At 35.2% G+C, this 13529-nt stretch overlaps 1 protein-coding gene across 50 annotated transcripts in view; it reads right to left on the bottom strand.

Moving 5' to 3' along the window:
- Positions 1-13529, bottom strand: part of Rims1 (regulating synaptic membrane exocytosis 1) — a 440790-nt gene that overhangs the window by 56772 nt on the left and 370489 nt on the right. For 31 of the 50 annotated variants that reach the window (XM_048805631.1, XM_048805636.1, XM_048805648.1 and 28 more), the window contains one exon: positions 12424-12659. The exons of 7 other annotated variants lie outside the window; for them this stretch is intronic. In XM_048805631.1, coding sequence (XP_048661588.1) covers positions 12424-12659 — 236 coding nt within the window. Of the gene's footprint in view, positions 1-9710; positions 10094-12423; positions 12660-13529 lie in introns of those variants that run through there. 12 more of the 50 variants (XM_048805635.1, XM_048805637.1, XM_048805660.1 and 9 more) reach the window with 3 other exon arrangements.

The raw sequence follows: 13529 nt of genomic DNA, 5'->3' as shown, positions 1-13529 counted from the left end.
ATATATATATATATATATATATATATATATATATATTTTTTTTTTTTTTTTTTTTCAGGGGACAATACTGGGGAAATAAACCCAGGGGCACTCTACTATTGAGCTACAATCCCAGTCTTTTTTCTTTTTAATTTTGAGACAGGATCTTGCTATGTTGCTTAGTCTGGCCTTGAACTTGAACTTGTGGTCCTTCTGTCTCAGTCTCCCAAATAGCTTAATACAAATGTGCATCACCTCACCTGGCTTCAGTTAATATCTTTATTAAACTTAGGAAAACCTTCACTAAATGAAGTAACATATGTAAAATAACACATGTAATAACACATGTAAATAAATTAACTAATAAATGTAATGTAAAAGGATGTTGGAGTGAAAGGAGGTCTAAACAGCTTATGAAGATCAAGAATACAGAAATACCCTTATCAATAATTATCTATTCTTTCTCGTAAGTGAAATTTTTATCTTTCACAAATTTTCTAATTAAACGCTATTTTATTTGACTTTTAATACAATGATAGTTACCATTATCAATAATTTATTTATTGCCTCAAAATCTTAAAATGGTAGTTATCTACTCTTGTCTATAAAAGTGTTAATACTTACAAGCAATAAGGTGTTAAAGACAGTGTCATGCAAGATCAGAAAACAAAAAAATAACAACCAAAACCAAAACCAAACCAAAACAAATAAACAAACAAAAACTCAGGGGGAAAAATTCTGATGCATGATGCATGGTTACTACTCTTGAGGAAATTTGAAATTCATCTTGTGATAAGACCTTGGTCTTATTTTATGAACAAGGAAGTTTTTTCACTTGAGAATTAAAAATAATAGTCTTATAGTTTATTTTTCCTCTAGTGGAAAGCTGAAATTTGGCAAGGGCTTGAATGAAGAAATGGATTTTGATAGCCAAGAAGAAAGATTAAGAACATCTCAGGTGGAAGATGATACTTTCAAAGGTTCGAAGAAAGAAGATTTAAAGTAGATTTAAGGCATGCTTTATGAACCCAAGGAAGGTACATGACTGCAACCTTTATGAGAAATAAATCTACATGGATGAGAAATAAGAAATAGATAAGAATTATTTGCTTATGTCAAAAAAAGTAGACATCTTTTCACTGTTCTGTTATATATCTCACTGGTTTCACAAGTGCACCATACCTGCAACCTATATCATAACTTAAATTTTAGCCAATAAATTCATCTCTGTGGACTTTTATGTGACCTTTGAAAGAATAATTGGAAGGAACTAGGTGGAACAGGTTGGAGTGAGAGGAGGACTGAACAGCTTTTGAAGAATAAAAACACAGAAAACTCTTGCAAAAGTTAGTTTTTGTTTTTTTCCTCATTCAAACAAGCTTTTAGGTGCCTCATCCAGGCAATGTGATAAGCCCTAGGGATGATAAAATGAAAGACATAGTCCATGTATTCCCTTCTCTAACAGGGTTGAGGAAAATCCTTGTATTACTTTTTGTGAGCCACTTCAAATTTATAGCAAAGTTGAAAATTGAAGTGTCTTCTTTGGGGGCATAAGTCTTCACTCTGGAGAATCACAAGAGATGATGTCAATAGGGATATGGCAAAAGAGTGAACATGGATATGTAAATGGAAGAACCAATAAAGTCATAGTGTTAGGTAAATTAGCTCCTAACTCTGAGAAGCAGAGAACAATGGCAGAAATGATCATTGTTCATTAATATCTCCTTTTACACTGCTGGTACAAAGTCCTTGCCCAGAAGCAGAGGTTATAACACTTTTTCTGGAAAGGACTTGATAACTAAATAATTTTGGCTCTGGGGTCTCTGCATGCAGCATGAAAGTAACCACTGATAACATGTAACTGAGTGGATATGGCTGTATTTCAAATAAATCTGTATTTATGGATGACAAAATTGAGTTTCATAATTTTCACGTCATGAATATTATTCTAATTTGATTATCTTTAACTGTAAAAAAAAACCCAAATTATTCTTGGTTCATTGACCATAAAAAATGGGTTTTAAGCTAAGAGTTTGCTTACGTCTGAGCAAATACAGTAAAGTCTGGGTAACAGGGCAGGGTGGGGTAGCTGGTAAAGAGAGGGCTTAGATCAAGCTCTTGCAGATTTGCCTAATTAGAGATGAACATACTTCAGGAATCCATAAGTATGTGAGCAAGTGCAAATGACTGAGGCCAGGGGTGACATTTCACCCCTGTCCTCAATGACAGACTTGGACAGGAAGAACTTTGAGAGCTACTGATTAAAAAAAAAAAGCACCTCAAATATTAGATCTCAAGAATCTGTATTCTACTAACTACCTGACATCTAATGAACAGATAAAAATTATCAGCCAGATTAACATGACCTGGACTGCCATCAATGAAAGATGTCACTGACACCTGATCTTTTCTGCCCTTTGATTTGTTCCTTGGAATTACTAGAATAGCTTATTCTTATTACTATTGCTAAGCAATTACTATGTGACAAGTATTTTGCTAAACTGTTTGTAAACAGTTTCATTTAATCTTCCCAACTGTCTTCTGAGATAGGTACTATTTATTATTCCATTCTACAGTTGGGGAAATGGGGCTCAAATAGGACTTGAATTATTTTTCTTCAGGAGTCTCTTCTGGATCATCTTCTCCTTCTATGTTATATACTTACTAGGTAATGTCATTGACTTCACTTTCCTTTAATAGGCTAGTAATTCTCAAACTGCTTGGAAAAATCTTTTCCATTGACTGTTCCAATTTCCACCTAGTCAGAATTTACAGAATTATATAGTCTTTTCTCAGTAATCACTGTCTTTAGTAGATGAAACATCATGCCCCCTTACATATGACATTCCCCTCCACCCTGTTAGCCACTAGCTCTCCCATACCAAGAATTCATTCTAAGACCTAAGTCTCTATCTTAAAGTCATCCAATTCCTGGCACAAGTCTCCTGTGATGGTGTCCTAAGTAATCTGAGAGAGAGAGAGAGAGAGAGAGAGAGAGAGAGAGAGAGAGAGAAGGCTAATGTTTACTCTTTACTCTTTAAAAGTATAAATAAATAAATAAATAAATAAATAAATAAATAAATAAATATAAATCTGTGGTTGTTTTAGAAATCCATATAAAAGGGTATTTCTGTGTGTACATACACTTGAATGGGATTGTGGTGAAGTTCTTAAAAATGAAAGCTCTACTTCAGTTTCTAAGAGTTATGTGACCTCAGGTAAGTCATGGAACCTGCAAAATGGGAATAATAATAGTGCCATGTGATTGTGTTTTATGGACTGCAATAATTAATACATACAAAGCAATTACAACTCTGGCTGGCATATGGCAATTGCTCAATAACTTATACTATTATTACTAATGATTTTATCTGCATTGTTAATATAAACTCATAAAAAGAGTAGCCTTAATATACAATCACAATGATTTTGCAACTAGAGGTAACACTGAATGAATTTTATCTTCCATTTGCTTTTCTGTGTTAAAAATGTGAAAACATTAACAATCAAGAAAATATCTTAAAAATCACTATGTACTTAAATGAGGGTGTACTATAATTGGCCATCTGCTTATATATAATCAGAAACATTTCTTTTCCCATATTTTGCTACAATATCTTATGACACCCATTCTGAAATTGCTCTCATACTTAAAAATTATCTTAGTAAGTTAAATTAATTATCACCACATGTAATCAGTTGAATTCTTAGTATTGTGCCTTTTTCAAGGCACACTTGATAAATTTACTTCCTTCCTCTAAATCCTAAGCTACAAAAATTTTTAAAAATTCTATTCAAATCAATATTTTTTTTTCTTTCAACTCAAAAGTGTATGTACAATTTAGTCAGCCAAACTCAAGATTTATCGTTCATAGCAAGCAAAAGAACAAAAATAGCAGCTGGAGTATGTTTGAAAATACTACTCCTTATTAGGGCATCTGCTCAGAAGATGAGTTACTATAGCTGAATTGAATCTCTATTAACAGTAGTGAATTCCAACGCCAGACAGAAACAGTAAATAAAAGAACCCATGCTTACATTCATTTGATGGCTTTGCAGACAGGAGAATCATTTCTGGCACCGTTATTTTGTGCTCAGGAAACAAAGAACATGAAACATTACGTTCCTCAGAATGTTTTTTTTGTGTTGTTAAATGAATCAAATAAATGAGGCACAGATAAGGAATTTAGATCTAAGCAAGATTTCGATCCACAGTAGCTTACAGTTTCTGAAAATTTGGGGGGGGGGCACATATCCTTTGTTAAGTATTTTTTACTTCCATTGTTAATAATCAGCAGATCCAAGAAAATTTTCTTAAAATCTTCAGAGACTGCTTAAGTTTTGCTTCCCAGCAGCTATAAACTTATTTTTGTAAAGCTAAAGGTAGAGAGTCTTCACAAAACAGTTCTACACTAAAACATAGAGAATATCTTGGTAGAGTGAACTGGTTGGAAGGGGAAGAAATAAGTCTTGTGGTAAATGTAAGACATTCATTTTCCTGAGGTAAATGTGCCTTACCAGCAGGTACTCACTCAATTTATTTTATGGTTTGTGTCACCTGTGTGACTTTTGGTAAGAAAACTGAAAAGAGAACGGTGGAAGAGGATTTAGGATTTTTGGCATTTGGAGGCATAATTATTATACAGGAACAACAAGATTTTTAAAATAATGCCTTGAACTCATGGGGAAATAAGCTTAATCAAGCATTCTCCCTTGAGGTGTAAGTGAATTACATAGTTTTATGAGCATATGTTATTGTTTGACAGAAGAACAAGGGCAATATTTTTGGTTTCCACCAATGATTTAATCTTGAGAAGTCAATGACATAACTTGGAAATTCAGAAACTCTTTATTAACCTATTTTGAAATAAAACATTTATTAGTGTACTTCAAAATTAGAATATTTATATATTTTTTCTAATGTAGCCTTGTAGGAAAATGAACACTATACAGTTTTTAAGTCCACTGGCAGACCTCCTGAAATGCTTCATAGAGATAAAAATGTGAAAGGAAAAAGAAAAAAAATCTTATAAGAACCATATTCAGAATAAATATGGAATTTGCTCATTGCATTGGGAAAAGGTAATATCAGTAGATAAAAGAAAGCTAGGACAGAGCATCAAATTTCTGGTATTTATGATCTAAAGAGTCAAAATAATAAACAGCATTCCATGAGCCCATGGCAGAAAAACTTCTAAACTAAGCTCAAGACCTAGACCATCATTTAGGGATATAGCTCAGTGGCTTTGGTGTTCAGCATGTGTGAGTCCTTTGGTTCAATCCTTAACAGATCGTGTGTGTGTGTGTGTGTGTGTGTGTGTGTACATATATAAAGACTCTAGAAGATCATAGGAATATACTTTCAAAGAATATTAGGGTGATTTCAAAATGCTGGTCAGATACTGGGAATTCAGAGAAGCAGGGAAGATACTCTTGAAAGAAAAGAGAAGCTAATATGGACTGGATATCTTCAAGGTGGCCTTGATCCCTAGAAAATGCTTTTTAAAAATTATTTTTCAGATAATTTGCATTATCCAAAATCAGCTGAAACTCCAGGCCTTCTCATCAGTACTTTTGTGTGTGTGTGTGTGTGTGTGTCTGTGTGTGTGTGGGGTAGGTTACTGGGTATTGAACTCAGGGGCACTTGACCAGTGAGCCACATCCCCAGCCCAGTTTTGTACTTTATATTTAGAGACAGGTTCTCATTGAGTTGCTTAGCATCTTGCTTTTGCTGAGGCTGGCTTTGAACTAGCCATCCTCCTGCCTCAGCTTCCAAGCCGCTGGAGGTGTGTGTCACCATGCTGGGGTTCAGCAGCACTTTTGTTTGTTTCAATTAACTTCTTATGTTTCTCATCCTATGTCCTTATTCTGTCTATTTGCTCCTACTTTATGTGCATTGGGAAGATCAAGGGTCTTTGACTCAAGCTCCTTTGGTTTTCAATACTCCCATTTTGATACTTGTCTATATTTTAACCATTTTTCCTTTTCCATCAAACCCAGGAAAAGAATCATCCTTCGCACTCTCCAAGAATAAACTTGTGCTCTTAAATTATCTCTGTTCTCTGGAACTTTACACCATTAACCAAAACTTTCTGTATTGCATCATTTAATCTCTCCATCTAGAGGTTTTTTCTCCTACACTTCATCCTGGAAACATTCTCAGACTTCATTTGTTCTGAGGTACGCGCGCGCACACACACACACACACACACACACACACTCACACAACCCCCCCTCCCACTTATTCCTGGTACTTCTTAAATTCCTCTTTAGTAAATGTCTTTAGAATGGAAGAAAGAAGTACTGGTCACTCTTAATCTCAATTCTTCCTAATGTTAAACTTCTGGAAGAGAAACTCATAATAATTGCCTCTATTTATCCATTTTTTTCAGCCCCAGCCCCATCCATGTAAAGAGCCTTTAGAGATGGTGGGGCAGACTCACTTTATGCTACTGAGCTACTATGAATAGCATCTGTGTCCTAGTTCCTTCTATCCATGATAAGGGCCTCATTCTGATTCCAATGTGGAGGTGGATGAGATGGTTAGAGTAGGAGCTGAAACAAATGACAGGATGGAGAGTGGGATGGGCTCCAGCCATGCTAAGTCCTGTGCTGCTTCCTCACTGTCTATCCAAACCCAAGGCCAGGAAAATCCACTGAGTTCCTAAATCCAAACACCTACTGTTTAACCTTTCTGTAGGATTAATACCTTCTCTTTAAAATCATCATCTCTCGGGGCTGGGGATGTGGCTTAAGCGGTAGCGCACTCGCCTGGCATGCGTGCGGCCCGGGTTCGATCCTCAGCACCACATACAAAGAAAGATGTTGTGTCCGCCGAGAACTAAAAAATAAATATTAAAAAAAATTTCTCTCTCTCTCTCTCTCTCTCTCTCTCTCTCTCTCTCCCCCTCCCTCTCTCACTCTATCTTAAAAAAAAAAATAACTAAATAAAATCATTATCTCCCTTGGAACTATTCTTTGTCTTCAGTGGATCAGTCTCATTTCAGATCCCGTCCCACCCCTTTCTCCATAGTCTTCTTTCTTTCCTCATCAGTTGTCCCTGAATACGGGATTCCACCTTGTCTTCTGCTGGGTCTGCCTTGGACTCATTCCTTTTCCTAAGTGAACTCTAGTTCTTTCCATCTCTGTAGTGATTTCTTCAGCTCACTACACAACCATCTGGCATTTCACCCACTAGTATTCACCTCCCCTTCTTATTTCCACGTGCTGTTCCTCACTGATTCTCTGCAACTGCCTCCAGTTCAAGCCTTCAGGAATGCAACCGTTTTTCTTCTATTCTTTTAATTAAAAGTATCGTATCAAATGGTGAACAAAGATCCTTAAAGGGGCTCTCAAATCCTTATCCCAATCCTTTTTCAAAACCTATTTCCCAATATAACTATAAATTTTTCTTTGCTCTAGCCAAAATGTACTAATGGACTGGGATTAATTTATTGAAATATATGTTTGTGGTTTTCTCCCAGTATAATTCCTTCTTCTTTCCATTAGATTATTAGCTTTTTAATAGTTCCATAAATTTATTTTGTTATTCCTTGTTTTAAGAATTTTTACAGGAAAACAGAAGCAGCCAGAAGGCAGAACTGACCTTTTGTGAATGCCTCGATTCTAAAACAGATAGAGAAGGCTTTTCCAGGCATCTAGGCAAGCACCTAGGCCCTGCTCCATGCATCCATGGTAACACACAAAAAAGGAAACATACATCAGGGCTTATGACTGAAAGGTGTCTTTTAGGTTTAGATTCTTTTACCAAGAGGGAATGTGGAACTTTTCTGTTTATCTGTGCCTATGTGAGATCTTTTTCTTTACCTTTAAATATGTACCTATTATTTTGCTCATGGAAGTAGCCCCCAAGTTTTGTTTGTATCAGGTGAACAATGAAGTTTGAGATCTCAATCTAGGTATGTGCAGGAAAAGCAAGATTCTGGTGAGTGTCAAAACAATAGGAGACAACTTACAGAGTTAGAGGATCCCAAGCAGGGTCTCAAAGGAAAGGTTTTGAATACAGGCAAAAAACATTGATAGAGAAAAAAATATTGAAAAGGTACAAAATATCTATTATTAAATATGCATAGAAGCAATTTTAGTACATTCTTATTTGGCATAACATAATCGACTCCTGATGGTTTGAAAATTATAAATTAGTCCTATAACCTTTTCCATAATCAGAGTATAATTGTCAAAATCCTGCCAATATGTAGAAGAAATAGTCGTTTAACAAAAAATATCCTCGGATATAATGACTTAAGCAATGATGAGCTTGTGGTCAGATGGTTGGCCTTTGGGCAAAGCACAATCATCTATCAGTTCTATATGTTCCTTCTTCCTGGGAGACTCAGGTCCTTGATCAATTGTCTTCCAACTTCCTTTGGAAATGTACATAAACAGCACTGGATTTTATTATGTTTGGCATTTTATTTCACATTTTCTCATTTTAGTTATTTGGCTCATATGTGGCTCATGTGTGAATGATTTGATGGTGCTTCTGTTTTCTGAATACTCAGCATACCTGGTATAGCACTAGAGTTATGGTTTATCCATAATATAAAGTAAACTGAATAATTTCTATTTTATGAAACTGATGATATTTTATACTGATAGGTATTTTCTTCATAGAAGCTAAAAAATCCTATTCAGAAATCATGGTCTCGGATGTACAGTGTTAATTTGATTTAAGATCTGTCCTGACGTGACCTATCCTTTGTATATAGGAGGAGCAGCCATTAGAATTACAGAAATCTTTCGTATAGTTTTAGGATTCACATAGAGTTATTTCCCATATCCCAGGGGAGTAATCACTCAACAATTTCAACATATAATCAGAGTGTTATTTCCTGTGCCCTGGAAGGTACTTCCCAGTGTCATTTTCCTGATTTATTTATGTTTTTGTTAGGCCTCATTTCGTCAGGAAGGTCTTTCAGAACTATATGAGAGAGTGAATCACCTCCTTTTATGTGCTTCCCCTGCATCTCTCTGACACTTGAACAATTCCCTTTCCTGAGCTGGAATAATATATGTGACTTGCCTTATTATACTGTGTACCCTTGGGAGCAGGGACGGTATTTCACTCATCCTTTTATTCCCAGCTCTTAATCCTGGGCCTGACATGGTGCCCACTACATACTAACCATACAGTTGTTTGATAAATATTTGTTGAACCTGATTTGAAACTTTTTAGCATAGTGGTTAAGAGCATGGGCTACTGCACTGGCATCTGGGACTTAAATTCAGGCCCAAGGCAGGCATGGTGGCATACCACTACTAGGGAGGCTGAGGCGAAAGGACTGCTTGAGCACCCACCTACCAATTTGAAGCCAGCCTGGGTGAGTCTGAAAACCAAAACAAAACAATGACAACAAAACAAACAAAAAACTACACATACAGTGAATAAATCCAGACCCAATCACTTATTATGGGACCTTTTCCAATTTACCTAGTGTCTATGTCTTATTTTCTTCAGTTTCAAAGTAGGGATAGTAATCGTAAGTTTCTTGTGACCAATAAGGGAGTGAACTTACAAGCACATATCCATATACATAACTTAAGAGTGCAAGTGAAAGGTCTAGGAATATAGATATGTTATTAGTTTTATTCACATAGACACATGAATATTTGTCATTCTTATAATATTTATTACCATAATTTCAAGAGTGAATTTAGGGATGATTCTTCACAGATCTGTGGATCCTTCCTAATAATGCCTTCACTTATTAGTAAAGAGAGAAGTACCACTGGTGGAATATCACACAATTAGTGAGCAAGTGAGGGGAGAAGTTCTCATATTGCATACACAGGTTGGGTCACTAAACTATTGGAAACTAAAATCTCCTGTACATTCTTCAGACCAAACTTTACCCAAAGTCTCATGCAATTCCAAAATATTTCTGATTGAAGGGCCTTTCCTTAGAATTTCCCTTTCCTTCACTACTTTCACACTTACAACCTAATCCGGTTACTGTTTAATGATAGGATTTTAGCCATGTGCTTGATCGGCTGACATTAACTAACATCAACAACGAGATTAAATGTTTGTAAACTTACTTGCTTATTCCACTCTCTTAGGTTAAAAAAAAGTTATTCCCATCTCCATTATGAACTGTAGAAGAGATTTAAAAAGTAATATTATTTATAATTGAAATATTCTAAAGTAAATTAGAAATTAAGAGATGTGGAAATACCAGCTTGGGACATTCAAGGGGAGCTTTCTAATGGGCAATAAAAATGAAGGACTGTTTCTTGAATGATGAAGAATCCAGAAATACAGATTTGATGACCACATGCAGAAGCTGAAGCAGTAAAAAATAAGACTCCTCATAGAAATTCTGAATTTTGGTAAATATTTACAGGAGTGATGAAATATAATCACTGATGGAAGAAAATAAATTAAAATCACAAGTAGAAGAGAAAAGAGAAAAAAATCAGGCTATTCTCTGAAACAAAGGGAAATGATAATTGAAGATTATCAACATTTGTCATCTGCTCTAGAAAAATCAGAAGAATGAACAGGTTATCAGACAAAAGGTAAAAATTATGTGCAGAAAGAGAATCATAAAATTTTACATTTGGAAAGTTCATCCCATCATTACATAAGCAAACTGTGTTCTGAGAGAGGTTGAACATCATTCCCAGAGTCACTGTAGGGTAGAACCATTTTGCTACTTTGGCCTTTTTACACTCATATGTGGCAACCCAATCTCTGAAATTATGGAAGTTTTTAGCCATGAAATTTCTGGAAAGGTGACACTATTTGAAAGTCATATAATTGGGATACAGCTTAAACTAATAAAGCAAAGAGAGCTGAGTGTTTCCACAGTAATTATTTAAACCTTTTACCTACAAAGTTGTGCCACAAGTATACTTCCTATGTAACTCTAAGAGAACTTTATTTTATTCAACTAGTACTCAACAAACAAACCAGTTATTTGTTTCCCTAAACAACTAGAAAGGAAACAGAGTTGTGTGTATTGGGGGGAGAAGATAAGCAATCTCAACCTGCAGCATTTCACTGAGGAAGCCTAGGTTTCGTTAAGTCCCATCGAAGAACATCCCAGTTTCATCCAGGTAATAACGTATTTTGCAGTCTGAAGTCTAAGTTTTCTCTATACCCTACATCCCACATCTATACTGCAGAGCATAATTACATCAAAACCAGTAACCAGGAACCACTGGTCATAAAAACAATCAAGCAACAAAACAACATAAATGGAAAAACACCTCCTACTCATACTCTAAAGAAACCTGACCCTAAGGAGGACAAATGAATCTCCTTAACACTAAAAAGAGAAGAACACCTTATCTTACTGGGTAGCAAAAAGGCAGACCTATCACAGGAATGCTAATTATACTAGGTTAATTCTAACCTTAGGATAAACCATTTTTATTTTATACAGATAAAAATGTCATATGCCCCCATTCAATTTATAAATGGCTCAAAATTTCCTACTCTGTTTACTTGTCAATACATCCAGTAGAGTGCATAATTTAAAATATGTGCTTCCCAGAACACTGAGTGAGATATAAAAAATTTCATAGAGGCTTTCTCATAAGTAAATTTTGTAACAACAGGGATCTTGCTATTAAGGAACAGAAAATGGAACCATTGGTTACAAGAGGAGAAATGAGTTCTGACAATTTAAATTGGTTCACTATTTCACTTACCTTCAGTTTTACAAAGTACTGAGGATAGTAATAAATTATGTAATACATGTGTTCAAATATTACATAATTTAAAGCAGTCTTTTATTATATTTTACAATAACAAATAGTCACTCTACCTTCTGCATTTGCTTTTTAAATATATACCTTCAGGACATAAAGCTTTTAAGATACATAAGCAGCAGAAAACATTTGAAACACAAATTTGTATTAAAACATTTTTCTTTGCAGGAATTCACTGACCCATTTTTCTAAAGTAAAAACCGCTTCTGGGTTTTTACTTGCATTGAAACTATACCAAACACAGACCAATTATTTTCATACAGTACCTTGAAGACTATATTTCAAGTTGCACAACTGACCTTCTTTTCTATAAAAAAAATATAGATATAGTCTGAATTGTAGATAATTGAATCATGGAACATTTTGAAAAAGAGAATCCTGTTGCTTTTCTTGCATATAATTCAATTTGGATCTCTAATATTTCTTTGCATTTCCTTGCATATTTGTAAACATGGCCTTAATTTTTTTTAGTTTACAGGAAAATGTCTGATCACTTTGCAGATTAACAAATGATACCTTCTTCAGAGAGCTGTGCAGAAAAAAAAATCCCATGAATTGAGCATATTTTCAGAGTTAAAAAAATAAAGTTTCTTTGCCAAAGAAGAACCAAATACACACTACAATCCCAATACCAGTTGTAGCATGAAGGTCAATTTTTGTCACTCCAGCAAAAACTTGAGATGCTTAAGTGGAAAGCACCTCACTTACCTGTTTGGCTGAGTTGAGATGTGCTTCTACTTCTCCGAGACACTATGGCAACCACTTTGGCACTCAGGCTGGATCTCCGCTTCTTCCCACCTGCTCCAACGGTTCCCACAGCTGTGTCTGACTGGCTGCCGTCATTATGCTCCAGTGTGTACATCTCTCCGCTTACACTGGTGCTCTTCGTGATGGCTCTTCCTGAAGTCCCCATCCGTCTGCCTTGCATTTTGGGGGTAAATGAACTATATTTACAAAGTAAAAACATATATGCGTCCATAAATTACAGGTCAGCATAACTGAAATTCTAAATCTATTTATTTCTGAAATAATCCAGGCACAGTTTTAAGGGAAAAAGCCAGTCAAGTACTAGACCTACAGCCACAGATACTCTGAGATCAAATCACCATCCCCCCAATGTTTAAAGAACAGCTTGTGACAATGCCATTTCAACAGAGTGATCTATGGACATTTTAAAAACAGTGAACAGAAACAACCAATGCTATCAGTGGGGAGATAAGTGTTACTGACCAGTGAACCTCTTATATTTAAGTTTCCTTAAAATACTTGCAAAAACTGACTCACAAGACCCTTACCACCACCTCATGTTTTCCTTTTCTATTTCCTGTTTCAAAGTGCAAAATACACATTAGCTAATAGAGAACCTTTAACAGTGATGATGGCAGTCAAGGTGTGAGTCAGAATAAATCCTAATATTATGATAAATAAAAGTTCTGAGAGGAATCTGTGCAGCAAGCATTACCATTTAGGGAGGCTGAATTAAGAAGTTATATTGAAATGTTTTGTGAATAAATTTTGAGATATAATTTTTCCTCAAAAAATAAGATATCTCTTAGATGCTTGAAATCATTCTTATATGGTATGATGACAAGTATGACTTCCTAAATAATTGTGCACATTATGATATTCATAATAAGACATTAAAGCATTTTCAGTCTGATTCATCTAATAACCCAAAGTTCACGGTTTTAGCACTAATGTATCTCCTACTCTTCCATTTCTTAGTCTTAATTTTTTCTGCTTCTATTGCTTGAAAAATTATTACTATCATTTACATGAACCTTTCAGATGAATCCTTTCAGATGAAAATTAAG

This window comes from Marmota marmota, unplaced genomic scaffold (genome assembly GCF_001458135.2).
Source record: "Marmota marmota marmota unplaced genomic scaffold, marMar, whole genome shotgun sequence".
In the NCBI taxonomy this organism is placed as follows: Eukaryota; Metazoa; Chordata; class Mammalia; order Rodentia; family Sciuridae; genus Marmota; species Marmota marmota.
The sequence above is the reverse complement of the archived record's forward strand: the minus strand, read 5'-3'. Positions and strand labels throughout refer to the sequence as shown.